The sequence below is a fragment of the Rhea americana genome, unplaced genomic scaffold (genome assembly GCF_003343005.1).
Source record: "Rhea americana isolate MKP2758 unplaced genomic scaffold, rheAme1 scaffold_371, whole genome shotgun sequence".
Classification (NCBI taxonomy): domain Eukaryota; kingdom Metazoa; phylum Chordata; class Aves; order Rheiformes; family Rheidae; genus Rhea; species Rhea americana.
The window spans coordinates 448,222-462,579 of NW_028186503.1; the positions used below are offsets into that span (position 1 = coordinate 448,222).

A 14,358-nucleotide genomic window follows, 5' to 3' on the forward strand; every position below is an offset into this window, starting at 1 on the left:
CAGGCCGTGCAGCGGCGTGGGCTGCAGAGCGCCCCGGGCTCTCCACCCCGGGGCCCGCGGCGCGAGCAGCCGGCGGGACGGCGCAAAGCCCGACGCGCGCAGCCCGGGCGCACTCGGTAACCTGATGGGCTACATCGGAAGTTTACGCTTATCCCTTCCTGCTCAACGACAGTCACAAATTCCCCTTGCCCTGTACATCAAACAGGTATTCTACTCATTCCTACCATGGGTTGTCCGTATTGTTACACTAAGCCTTTATTAAAAAAAATAAAAACAGACTTTAAAGAATGAAAGAGCGCTCTCACTCAGTTAGCTAACAACTTGACCAAGCTGTGCAGAAAAACGCGTATTCTTCAGCGATCCCACAGTATCTGGCTCAGATTTGCGTGGGTTCATTTTGTTTCAGGGGTGCTGAGTGCAGGGCCAGAAGGGAAAATCAGATTTTGTTGCCAGCTCTGCAATAAGATTTCTATTTTGTGTTTTGTTTAGTAGTTTAATTTCTGTTTCTCAGCTCCTCAGTTATAAAATGGAAACACAACAATAAATAACTCAAAGTGTTATGAAGTAAAAACCATTCATACTTGTGAACTGCCTGGAATTAATGTGAAAAATGGAAGAAACTATTCAAAAGTACTTAAAATATTCAAAGCTTTCTCTATATTACCTCTTATATCATAGAATCAATATGTATTTTGAGGTAAGCTGTGTTGACTTACAGCCCACAGGATATAGAAATGAGATGGCGAAGAAGATTTCCCTAGGAAAATATTTTACCCAGCTGTTACTCAAAGAACTGTTTATTTCATTATATATGTGTGTGTGTAAAACTATGAAGAGTTCACTTGAAGAGTTCTTGGCAATAAAAGCCAAACTGTTCTAGCTCTTTCCAAAGCAAAATAAAACAAACAATCCCCCTAATCCTGTTGCAAAGAAATGAGCAAGAATCTCTTGTTCATTTTCTTTTTTTTTCCTTCTCCTTAGCTCTCCAGGCAATAGTGTAGAATTGTGCACTAATCTGTGGTAAAAGTGCATAATGCTGTTTCACTCATGGAAAACAGATTGGTCTAAATCATTATATAAATTAGGATTGTCTAAGGATGTTTTGAGCTCTGTTGCCACTTTCTCTTGAAAATATAAGCCAAAATAAAGTAGAAAACAGACAAGAAAGTAGATCGGAGAAACGAAGTCCACAAGCAGGCCAGAGGAGTTAGGATTGGTGCTGTGGAACTGGCACGTTTGAAGGAAAAACAAAACAAACAAACAGCTTGCAACCGTCTGAAGTAATATCTGAGGACTAAATTTCAGTGCTATGATTTCTGTCAGCTTGCAAGTTACTGCCTACATAGTTTGACTGAAGGCAGTATGATTGTTTGTGAAAATAAGTAGTAAATACAATCCAGATCTGGTCTGAAATTGTTTTCAAGGCAACTTCCAACTCCTGGTATTTTCAGAGGTGTCAGCTTACTTTGTTTGAAAGTGTAGATATACTTCTTACCAAGCCGAGAAGCAATCCTAATATAATTAAATATTCACTTGATTTTCTGTCAAAGTGTCCTACAGCATCTGTTCATGTTGACTTGTCTTAACATTCAAAAGAGAAAACACCCTCAAGAAGCTTTTTATTTTCTTCCAAATTCAAGTAGTCTCGCCTCTGCTTTTAGTACTGTCAGTATCAGTACTTCTGGATTGTGTACTTTCTCTCTTTTCCCATTCCTTTTTTTTTCTTTTTTTTTGGTGAGAAATTGGAAAATGGGGATCAGCTAGGCCTAGTAAATAAATCCCCAACAATTGGAAAGCAGTTCAAAAACTCAGATGAACAATTAATGAAGCTTGGACTAGTTTATATACATTCTGAAACATTTTTTAATTAGCTGTTCTTTAGTTAATATTCCCTGTTATGATGACATCATCAATTTTCCTCTGTGTGATTGAACGTCATTATAGAACACGATCCTGAAAATAACCTGATTGTTTTTAAAGACAAAAAGAAAATACAGATGAGATTCTTAACTTTTTTTGCTGATATTGTAATTCCTGTCCACAGTGCAAAGTAATGATGCCACAGTCCCCAAGACAGCTGCAACTCTAGTGTACAGTTCACACCCATAAAGATGTCTGAAAAAAGCCTATCTTTCACAGACTCTTTGAAAATCCTCAACCAGGGAAGTTTCTGAACCACCATTTGGCTGCTTATAAAATGTCTTTGGTCAGTACCAGCTAAGAGCTACAGCTCATTGGCATTGAGATTGCAGGTACTGAATTGAGACACTCTTGATGCAAGTGCTTTCTAGAGATGTTTTACAGAGGAAGGTCTTTGAGCAGTTTGTATAAACTCCCAGGCAGAGTCTAAATGCATTTATTTTATCATCAAAAAAAGTCTAGATTTTATGCTTTCCTGATCAGCTGTCAAAACAAACCTTCCTGCTGTACATCCTTTTTTTATAGGTACTTGTGATTTGGGGGAAAACTCTGGAACATTCAAAATGCTGGTTTGACCTTTATTCTTCTCTCAAGCTAAGAGTGTTTCAATGAGTGAGATTTCAAAATCTGAATGAGATTTCAAATGACTCCTTGAATGCTCAAAGCAAAACCATCACCACAGGGAGAAGACTTGTTTGAAAATAAATGCCGAAGGAGAGATAACTTTCTAAGCCTGCCCTTAGTAGGTATGGGCCTGGGGACATAACATGCTTTAAGAATAGGAAAAGGTCATCTTCTGAATCTTTTTTGTCTCATTTAATTATCACATCTGTACTTATCATTGCACCATCTTAGCCCTTGCTTGCTTCTTTCCTTCCTTCCAAACAGCATGTGGCTCAGGAATTTTGCTGATTTATTTTTCCTACATGATGCACGGTCACTAACTCCTTGTTGTGTTTTGTTGATTGAACAGGTTGTAATGAGAATGAGGCAGATCACCTGGACAGAGATCAGCAGCCTTATCCCCCATCCCAGAAGACCAAGCGCATGCGCACTTCCTTCAAACACCACCAGCTTCGTACTATGAAGTCCTACTTTGCTATCAACCACAATCCAGATGCCAAGGACCTCAAGCAGCTTGCCCAGAAAACAGGCCTGACCAAGAGAGTTCTGCAGGTAAGAAGCCACCATCACAGGCTTGTCAGAATTTTCCCCTACCCCTGTCAGTCAATAGTATTTCCCTTCTGTTTAACAACAGCGGTATATAGAGATATACTTTTGCTAGATGTGTCCCTAGTGGGTGTGCAGAGGGGTATGGTATTACATGGAAGGAATACCAAATGTATGCCTTACCACCCAAAGGCAGCCAAATACCAAAATGTGGTTTGTAATTAGTCACATCATTGATACAAAGAAATGCTCTCCAGAGGCTACTAACCCAGTAGATATCACAACGCACCCTGGGATCTGCAGTCTCTTTGTGGTGATCTCTCTACCAAGGGCAGAGGTAGCAAGTCTGCTCCATTAGATACACACGTGGTGCCTTTGGGCTCCCACGAAGTTGTTAATGTGGCCCCTCAGTGAGCAGATCCACCAATATATAGAAGTTTTGGCTGATTTGATCCTCAAGAACCAGCCTGCTCCCTTTCTCAATGCCTGGTAGACTGTTATCATTAAGGGCCTCCACAGTAAAATGTCCCTTCCCTGGGAAAGATAGCCCAGTAAATCACTTAAAAAAATCCCTATATGGTGTGTACTAGTTCATTGAAGCTACAGTGAGGTATGCGTTATACTCAGAGTGCAAAAGAATGGCAGTGATCCAGGTAGAAGGAGAATCTATTAGCAGCAATTGCTTAACATGTTCCACGTCACCTAAAACATTTTCAGTGAGCCTTATCAAATAGAAAGACTAGGTGTCCCATCTCAGCAATTATATGATAGGGATGGTATAGTTATCTCTTCTTCTTCCGTCTTTTAAAGTGATCAAGACAAATTTTCAGCCCCAGCAAAAATCTGCTCACTCACCCTTTGCCTCACCATTTACCATGATTTTTGAGCTACAAAACCCCCAAATTTACCCAACCCACTTGGCCATGGGACAAGTTTGTTTCCTTCGATGAGTGAGCGAGCAGATTTTGTTCAAGTTGCTCTACGAAGTCTGCACATTGGGCTGCAATGTTGCAGCGAGCACCCGTAATGGTGGGCCTTGTGTACAGTGGCCTTTGTATGACAGAATCGAGACAAACAGTAGCAAATGAAGCTGTAGAGTGATCTAGGTGACTTGCCAAACAAAAACAAATACCAAAAAATTACATAGAAGCAAGAATAAAGACAAAAAAAGCAAGCAAACAAACATCGGTAAAGAAATCAATTGGGATTGGTTTGCAGGTTTGGTTTCAAAACGCAAGAGCCAAATTCAGAAGGAACCTTTTGCGGCAGGAGAATGGGGGTGTCGATAAAGCTGATGGCACATCACTTCCGGCACCACCCTCAGCAGACAGCGGCGCTCTCACTCCACCCGGCACTGCGACCACTTTAACAGACCTGACCAATCCCACTATCACTGTAGTGACATCAGTGACCTCTAACTTGGACAGCCACGAATCCGGGAGCCCCTCACAAACTACCTTAACGAACCTTTTCTAACATTTGATTTTTTTTTTATTCTTCTTCTTCTTCTTTATTATTATTATTATTATTTTCAAGCCTTTTTTTTWAAAAAAAGAAACAAACCCACAAAATATTTGGGAAAATAAACAGCTTGATGTGTAGCATCTGCAGCCACTTGGCAAATGAGTTTGAAGTAATATGTCGCTATAATAAATGGACATTTATTGTTGATAAATTGTATTCACATTTTTTTAATTCATCAGATAACTGAAGAGAAGTTAATGAATCATTCTAATAAGTGCCTCTTAAAATTGTATGTTACTTATTTCCAGAATCTTGAAAAAACAAAAAAAGGAATTCTACCACTGAAAGATAGAAATCTCTTTTTTCATTCTGATAACCAGATAAAATTCACTTTAATTAAAGTCAAAATAATGCTGCTTCAGGATTGTATGCTCACTTACGGCATTTAAGAACCCTAACTTTCATTTTATTTTTATAATGCATCTTAAAGTTTTTTTAAAAAAGGAAACATAAAACGAATTGCATTAATAATTGAAATAACTGAAACTGGTGCAAACACCAGTGCTTTTTTTTATAATGTATTAGTCCCAAGCCTGACCCTTCTTGGGCCCTGGAAACTGTCACTGGGCTAGATAAATGTTCCTCCGCCAGTTGCTCACCTAGCTGGAATGTCCTCGGACACCACTGAAAACTGTGCCTGGATGGAGGGCTTGGAGAGGGATCCCGTGGGAGTGGTGCGCGGGTAAGGACTAGAGGATCAGGCTCTTGGTCTGTGAATTCGCCTGTTGTACATTAAGGAAGCAAGATCTGGAAAACATCCTCTCAAATGAGCTTAATCCTATAAGGATATAATGAAAATAATAACAACAGAAAAACTACTCAAGTGGGGAGTCCCATTGATTTAAAATCTTGCATAGAGAAGGTTTTTAATTTTTATCTGTCAAACAACACTGATTTGGAATTTAAAAAAAACAAGCGAGTTCCCTAAACGGCCCCAATGCTGTGCCATTCAAGCAAAAAGGAAGCTGACCACCTACTTTAGTGAGCACAAAAAATGATTTCTAAGAACATACATGCATGTGAATTGTTAAAACGAGTTTTTGATGAATCAAACTTTTTTCAGGGAAGATGGAAATAAGCAAAATATGATTTATTAAGATGTTTAAGGAAAATGATTTTAGTACAATTTATTCATTACTATTTTCACTTTACTTTAGATGTTTTCCTGAGATTGTATCAGATGCTTCATTTAATACATGAATTAAAAACTTTAGTTCATTAATATTTCTAATACATACTTTAGCTTTTTTAACTTTGTATAAAATAAAAAAGTGTTAGTAAAAAATTCTTGCAAAATTGGGAATTGGCGGTTATTAATTTTAAAGCAGATAAACTCAGAAGCCTTGTGGCTGCTGATCTGAATACATTTCTTAGTTTACAGTAATGACCTTTCTTTTTTTATTTTTATTTAAGCTAAAAGTCTGAATGGTCTGGGCAGTGGTGAATGTTCATTTGTATCCTTTTATTGTAGTTAAACACCAATTAGATTGTGGAGAGTCTCAGAAACAAAAACAAACAAAAACCAGTCAAGATCTATGTCTTGCTTTTAGTGGATTGTTAAGAATAACTTTGCACATATACCCCACTTTTTAGACACCATCAAATCTCTTCTTTGGTGGTCAAAGTGGCTATTTAATATATTTTAAAGGTGTCCTTTCTGGCTGTATAAATGTGTGGTTACATATTGACAGTTCACTGCCCACATTAAAGTGCATTATTGTAATTTTTGCTCAGGGTTTTTAGAAAATTAGCACAGAAAAGTAGCTTATTTTTTAAAAAAAAGATGATGGGAGAGATGTTAACACTGTAATAGAAGAAAGGTGTGTTTGCCATTATATATTTAGCAAGTATGGTTATCATCTTCTACGGATATTAAATCTTGACTTTTCCTATTTCTATTACCTTATGGGCATTTACCACTAACCAGACCAAACAACCTTGGTAAAGCTGAGATCTTTATTAATACACTTCTACAGGTAAAAATATTGATACTTATAAATTTTGTTCTTTGACAGAACAATATATGGTACTAGAGATCTACTTTATTAAGTAGACTAATTAAAACTCAGTTCTACTATGTGCCTTATGATATACCTTGGGAGTAAGTTTGTGAAAAATCAGGATATATGTGTTGTTTGTTAAATTAACTGTTTTAAGCCCTTTTGACACCTCACTAGTTTTGTACTGTTTTACCTCTTATTTCTGAAACTCTTTTTATGGTGTATCCTGTTAGAGGGGACAAACATGTCATAGAAAGCAGTTGTGCACTCTTTCAGATATAGTTGATAAATCCAATAATCTTATATATTGAGCTTCGTGTTTATAGTACAGTAAGTGGTCTAGCAAAATTGTCCATGTTTCTTTGTTTATTGATAAATGCATTGTATAGAAACTATTTCCCCTAAATATTTATGGACCAAACAATTGTGATATATCCTATTAAATTTGTGTGAATAAACCATTTTGAATCTAAGGAGTTTTATTTCCCATCAGTTTTTCTTATTATTATTTTTAATTTAAAGTCCTCATGTACCAGTGTGTCTCTTTGCATTTACAGTATCTGTGAACAACTGGTATTAAACACGGAAACACAGCCTTATAAATATTTTAAAATACGGTTTCTTCTTAGGTTTTCAGTTTCTTCATATTAAATGTATATGCTACTGCTGGTGCAATTTAGATTTTAGTCTTTTTAATCCCTTTTTTTGCACATGCAAAGTAATGCCCCACCGATTTGATATTGAAATCCTGTCTTAGACTTCTAAAACTCCCAGAAAACTAGCAGTTAAAGTAATTGCATGACAAATATAACCTAAATAATGATGAAATGAATCAAGATTTAATGCTAGGTATATTGAACACAAAATAGAATTGCAGACCCCTAAAAGCCAGGTTGCTCTGTAGTTTAATAAATTGTCACTATGATTTCTTTCAGGGAGAACAAATCATGGGGCATTACAGCCAAACATCCCGACGTTTGAAAATTCCCTAAAGTATTAAAAGAAGGGGAAAAGTTTGATCGGAAATCCACTGCAGTGAAGACAAAGACAATATTAGGTTATGATAATCATACATTTAAAAATCTATCAAGCCAAAAAATAAAAATAAAAGACTTGATGTCATTTCCTGAATGTTAACCAAACATATGTTATTTTATGGTGTCTAATTAACAGAACTGAAGGCTTCAACAAATTGTGTGATATTAAAAACAAATTTAGAGAAACTATGTATAAAACCAGAGCAACCTGGCAGCAATTTACCCAGCCCATATTCGAAGAAAACTTTTCTTTATAAAAATCACATTTGTCAAGCACAAGTACTTGTAAAATAAAATCCAAGTGCATCCATTCCACTTGCTTGCTAATGTGTATTAGTCTTATCTGTTAAATGGATTTTTGTAAATTCAACAAGAACTTTTCACTCATTCAAGATCATAGGAATCAAAACCCAGTAATTTTAGTACTATTGTTTCTGACTTATATTTTTTTCAAAAATGAGACAAATCTGCATGCACTTTTCCATCTGTCACATATAGTGTACATTTCTGTATGATGAATTTCTCTTTGATGTTTCTTGTACAATAGCTTTCATTAATAAACATTTTATTTGATGCAAACATAGTTAACTTCATGTAAAAACATAGCTAATTGTTAAAATTAATTTAAACTTTCATTTTAAAAAAAAAGCAGTAAGTGTAGTTCGGATACATTACATATAGAAACTCAAAAGAAGGAGGTAGCAATATTATTGCACAATGTAAAACTATTTCCTTTGGTGTCTACTTCTTCATTTTTTAACTTGCATAAAACTGACAAAAAAATTCCCATCAGCATTAACAATAAAACAACTCCCAAATTCTTCATCAAAGTAAGTAAACATAAGCAGTAAGATATGTAACATCATAAATTACTTTTAGAATACTAGGATATAATTTGTAGATCCCTGAGCTGTTTACATGGTCGCTATGCAATGAGGAAGTATGTTACAAAAAGTTGGTCTAAGATTCCCAGTCCAAATCGCAGATGATTTTTACAAGCCAACAAGCAAGTGTAACAACAACCAATTCTTAGTAATGAGGTTTTGTAACTGTTAAGCAACTGTTTGCAGAAAAGTTTTTAAAAATATATTCCTATTTAGCTGTATAGCCAAAGTATATGTTAAACAAATTAACATATAAAAGACTTGCCAGAAAATCTTTCATTAAGATGACATTTTTATTATATACTAATGAACCCTATGTAAACAATGTAACTTTTATGAATGATGGACATTAAATATTTCACTTACATGTATCCTCAGCATTTTGCACGTTTTCTTAAAACTCTTCCAGTTTCTGAATTCTAAAAAGAAAACCATACAATTATTAACAACATAACACAAAGCTATTTATAGATTACTGCACTGATCTCTGGAAACGGTAACCAAGAATGTTCTAACTGCAATAAAAAGGTATCATTTATTGGTGGCAATTATGGGAAGTATTCTTTAAACAACAGTTTTACGGTATGTTGTAAAGCTCTATTGAAAAAGGTTAGCATGGAGGACTTAATTCAAATCAGTTTGATCAGAAATTTACACATATTGTGAAATTCTTAAACTARTCCTTCTGAGTATTTATTACTGCAGAAAGTTAAGTGAACGTAGGAAAGCAATTATTCGTATCACATCCATAATGTGGTTTCCTCCTGTTATCCATAGGAAAATATTACAAATATTAATACGTTATTCAAATAAGTAAAGAACTTGGTGGTGTTTATGCCCATAAGAAAATCTATGTACTATAATTGATTTTTATAGATCACTACATTCTATAATATGTTGGTTTCCTCCTCCCCCTATTTTAATTCTTAAAGATTTATTTCTAATCTAAATTACTGTCCAATGTGCTGCTGTCTTTCATCTGATTTAAAATAGAAAAAGACATTAACTAAATATTCCTGGTAAAATACTATCTCTGCTGAAGTCAATGGCAAAATCATCATTGATTTAAGTAAAATCAGGACTATTTTATTTCTTCCTGTCTGATTAATAATACTAAGGTTTGATTTTTCTTAACGGTGCTATTCTTTGCTTCGGTGATAATCCTGCACATAGTATTCCGGTTGGTCTGACTAGCTGCTTTAGCCAATTCAAGTTTTTTGCATGATAAGGATATCTGTCTCATGCATTAAGAGAGGTGAACATGTTGAAAGGACAGCATTATATTATAAAAAAGGGGAAGGAATAATTTCAAACAAGATTTGAAAGAATGCAAGATAAATTTATTTTCAAAATTGTCACAAGCAAGAAATGTATCGGGGTGAGGGGGAAGGGCTCTTCCTCTAGTTTTAGTGGGTATATTTCCACATCCAGAGCGCTAAATGCAGCATTTCTTTGAACTCCTTCTCTTGAAAAAAGGGATCAAATTGTGCAATCCTAAAACATCTTATTCAGAATTATTCACCAGATAAATGATTTGCAGGACCAGGCCAAATGACAGAAGGTTGACACTACAGCCCACTGAAAACAGTGAATATTCTCTCTCTGATTCAGCAGGCTTTGAGCCAGGATATGAATGAACATAGAGATTAAGTTACCCTCTTGTCTGTAAAGAAAGCACAACTTTCAGAATGAGACAGAATATATAGGACAGACATGCCATTCTGTGCATTGGACTTCATTCTTCGGAGCTGCTAATCCAAGCACCTGGCACATGCATTAAATTGACTTAAAAATATTTCTTCCTCCTTCATCCAAATACAGGACACAAATTATACTACTGGAATTTCCGGAAGCTACTATAGTGTTGGAGACTTTATTCAGTTATTCTGCAATGTTGAACAATTCTTCTGCACTCCTCACTTGACATATACTTATCTCGACATGTACCTATATACATATCCTTGTCTTGCCTTCAGATAACCAGTACTTTCATATTTATTTAAGTCATTCAAACCTATAGAAAGCTACTCTCCATGGTTACACATTCTAGCAAAAGCAGTTGTCATAATTTTTGCTTTGATTCTCCTTTACAGTGAACATTTCTCTGGAGTAGTTTTTATGTTATGAATTTGTATCTTTGTATGCTACTTTTTTGTCATAGCCATGGACCGAAAACTATATTGCTCGAAACTCATAAGTGTATGGATTATTTTGCCTAGTGTTCCTCTACAGAACAACAAACCTACTGCAGTCATTGAAGTCATGACTTGCATATTACTGTAAAGATACTTAACTCTACAAATTGATTTTATCATACCAAATGATAGCAAACACATTTCATTCCAGTTTGTGCTACTATGATTAGTATTAAAAATGATAGCTTCTTGATTGCATTCAATTCTGGATCAAGCTTGCTTCTGATCTTGGAAATCGGATTGCTATTGAGCATCCCCTGAAACATCCAATACATGCTACCACAAGGAACACAGCGCCAGACTGAAAGTCTGACCCAGCTTGACAAAAATCAGTGTTATTTTCTGGTGTGGCATTTTTTCAATTTGGACTTTAACAGAAGATAAAAATATTGTCAATAATCACTTTACTGCTAGAAAATGAAAAATAGATATGCTCCCCTTTGCACTTCAATTATACTGCTCAATACAGATTTCTGAGTCTGAACGGATRCAATGTTTTGAATCTGTGAGACTGCTGCATACAGCAAATTAATAATAATGGAAGGAATAAGCTAAAAAATGGTTATTGAACTGCAAATATAAGCAGTTACTGGAAGACAGGTGGTAGTTTTTATTTTTGACTGAAGAATATTTATTTCACCATTTTTCTTCAGGAATTTCTATTTACCTGAAAGTAAATGAGCAAGTAGCTTGCTATAGCCACATGTAACCTGATCATACCACAGAGATGCAATACTGAACAATCTACAAGAATTTTTCTTGAATAATTAATTAAGCAGTGAAATATCAAAATGTTACCCGATATCCTAAAATAAAATATTACATATAAAAAAAGGACAGCGCAAATTACTATCACATATCAACATATAAACATACATGCTCATGATTTGTTTAATTCCTAGCGGATACTTAACYTGATCAAATAAATACACACGTATCCCATTACAATGAGAAGCCATAAACGTAATCTCAGTAGAGAAAACAAGAACAAATTTAGAAACTAACTTTGCAGCTCAGAAGTTTTTTTTATCTGCAAAGATACCTGCATAATTACTGCTCAGGCTGCAGCCCTATATAATAGACAATACCTGTCATTTTATTTTTCTGATTGTCCAGGACAGTATTATTTGATGTTATTACTATAACCAAAAGCAGGCTACAGAAAAGAAAATTATGTGCCTGTTAGTGCGTTAGATGTAAAATGCTGTTGCTATGAGGCTTTGGAAGTGGTAAATATCAGTACTGTAAAATGTCCTGCTTTTTTTTTTTTTTTAATGTGAAGATGTTTTGCTTCTTGTATATGAGGCTACATTGATAAGCCTTAATTACATTAGCAAAAGTGATTTTCTTCTGCATTTTGTCAAAACCTTTCAAATCAAGCCCTCGGACAGACATATGTTCGTGAATTGGGCAAATTAGGAAGTTATAGGTGCTGCTGTTCTTTATGAGCTATCAGAAATGGCTTATCCACCCATGAGTGCTTTCTGTATACAAAGTTAGACCTGTCCCAAGTAAATTCATTTCTTCTGCTATTTAACCTTTAATAGAGCACTAACACAATACTCCATGCGTAGTAATCAAGAGTTTCAAAATACTAATTTAAAAGTACTGATGTTGTTGGCATGGGTCTAGATCTACAAGCTCTCCAAATCAGAAGTTACTAAAACAGTGGCAGTTAAAAGACTACCTGACTTGGAATGCTCAGGCCATTTATAAGTRATGTCCAGATCTAGAGATTTTTTTGTCCCATTGTATTGTAACAGCAACAGGAGAAATCTGGAGAACACTGAAGTTTGGTTGTATCTTTGAATCTATTCAAGCTGTCTAAATTCAATGTATTTCCAGAATGGACTCATGAAATGTGATGAAACCTGGACTATTTTGATTAAATTTATTGAATTTCCTCATCTGGATCTGTTTGAAATACAAAAACAGTCTTTTTATGGTCTGTTAGATTTCTTGGTCTTTAGTAAAACTGAAAAATGAAGTAATAGATAATATCAATGAAAAAAAATTTATATAAGTCAGGTTCAGTTCAGAGTAGTCCTATAAATACCCAAAGTTTTGTTTGCTTGTTTTAAAGCAGAATAGTAACAGAGAAAGCCATTTTTTGATGCAAATCCTCCAGTAACTAGTTTCTACAGGGTCTCTCTTCGATCCCCTGAAAAATTGTGCTATTGGGTTAAATAACATTTCATTATGAAAGCCTTTCACTTGAAATAGGTTGACTCCTCCATTTTTTTTGTTACTTTTTCCCAGTACCTTTGAACTTTTGTTTTCTCTGTATCATTCTTACATGTATAAAACCAGGCTGTGCAGTATCCCAAAGACAGTCTTACTAGCGTAACATACTTAAGAGATCCTTTGTTATATAAAAAGGCCAGAACTGACCACATCTTATTCTCAGCTGCTTTTCTCCATTAACTTTTATTCCTTGTATTAGTTCTATTTGTGTGTTTGTGTGTGTGTGTAAAGTCGTCTCTTCCTAAGGAAAAAATATGCTACACCATGAAAAGGAAAAGGAAGCAATCCTGAGTTACGACTGACTCAGTTATCTCTGGCTCTTTCACTGACTCCTTTCACAGACTTTTACCCTGCAGCCCACCTTTAACACTTTTTCTCCTTCTGTAAGGGCTGCTGTGAGGGGTGACTACGAAATAGGCCAAATTTCATACCTGAGGAGAGGTCAGCATCTCTTCTTGTGTGATTTAGATCTTTAATCAATGCTCTCCAAGAGTTCAGGTTAGCCGTACAAATACTAGGCAGCTAGCCCACGGCTTCCTAGTAATTACTGAGTTATTAGGAAATGAAGAGGCTGCACACATGGAATCACCCGCCTGAAGCCTGACGCGTCTGAAGGCGCTCGCACCACCCCCGGCGCCCCTAACGGCCCTAACGGCCCCAACGGCCGTAACGGCCCGGCCCCGCCCCGCCGGCCCGCTTCAGCGGCGGCCTCGGCGCGACGAGCGCCTCCCCGCGCGGTACCGCGCCGGGCCCCGGCTCCGGCGGCAGCGGCGCTGGYCTCCGCTGAGAAAGAGGACTTTAGCTTTTGGTGATTATTATTTTTATATGTATATATTTGCCCTTCTAGGATGGCTCCCTTTTGCAGCTGGGAGTTCCTAGGACCAGAGTTAAGTAAGTTTTTACTGGTTTGCCCTGTGTCAGTCATTAAGCTAATTGAGTAGCATGTGRAGTTAGTCGTGTGTTCGGTTTTGCCATTATGCATAGCAATGAGTTACTTCTTGTTGGGCTATTTGGTATCAATCAAAGGAAGGCAGGGTGTGCTGAGGAGAAATGCAGTGCTTGAAAAGGAGTGGGGTTTGGTCACCACCAAAATACTGTGAAGCAGGTGGAAACTGTGCGGGTGTCACCATAGCTCTGTGCGGTGAGGAAGGGAGAGAGGGGCAGAGGCTCTGAACTGCTCCAGAAGGTTTCCAGGGAGTGACTGGATTAGTGTGGCCTTCCGCGTGACTGGTGTGTCCATTCTTCTCCGAGCGCAGCATTCGAACTCTTCCCTGTCCAAAAAATGCCCTAAACATAAGCTAAAGAATTCATTCCTCTCTGATGTTGTTTGAATATATATTTAAAATTAACTAGGCATGCATGGGGAACGGATGTTTCCTGCTGA

The 14,358-nt window shown here is 36.5% G+C and overlaps 1 protein-coding gene across 4 annotated transcripts in view; it reads left to right on the top strand.

The window, feature by feature from the left end:
* The window catches only part of LHX9 (LIM homeobox 9), a 20,496-nt gene extending 11,590 nt beyond the window's left edge, over window positions 1–8,906 (top strand). For 3 of the 4 annotated variants that reach the window (XM_085312959.1, XM_085312956.1, XM_085312957.1), the window contains 2 exons: window positions 2,894–3,096; window positions 4,309–7,087. In XM_085312959.1, the coding sequence (XP_085169085.1) occupies window positions 2,894–3,096; window positions 4,309–4,566 (461 nt within the window). In that variant the 3' untranslated portion in view covers window positions 4,567–7,087. Of the gene's footprint in view, window positions 1–2,893; window positions 3,097–4,308; window positions 7,088–7,549 lie in introns of those variants that run through there. The other variant, XM_085312958.1, reaches the window with a different exon arrangement.
* The last annotated feature ends 5,452 nt before the right edge of the window (window positions 8,907–14,358 follow it).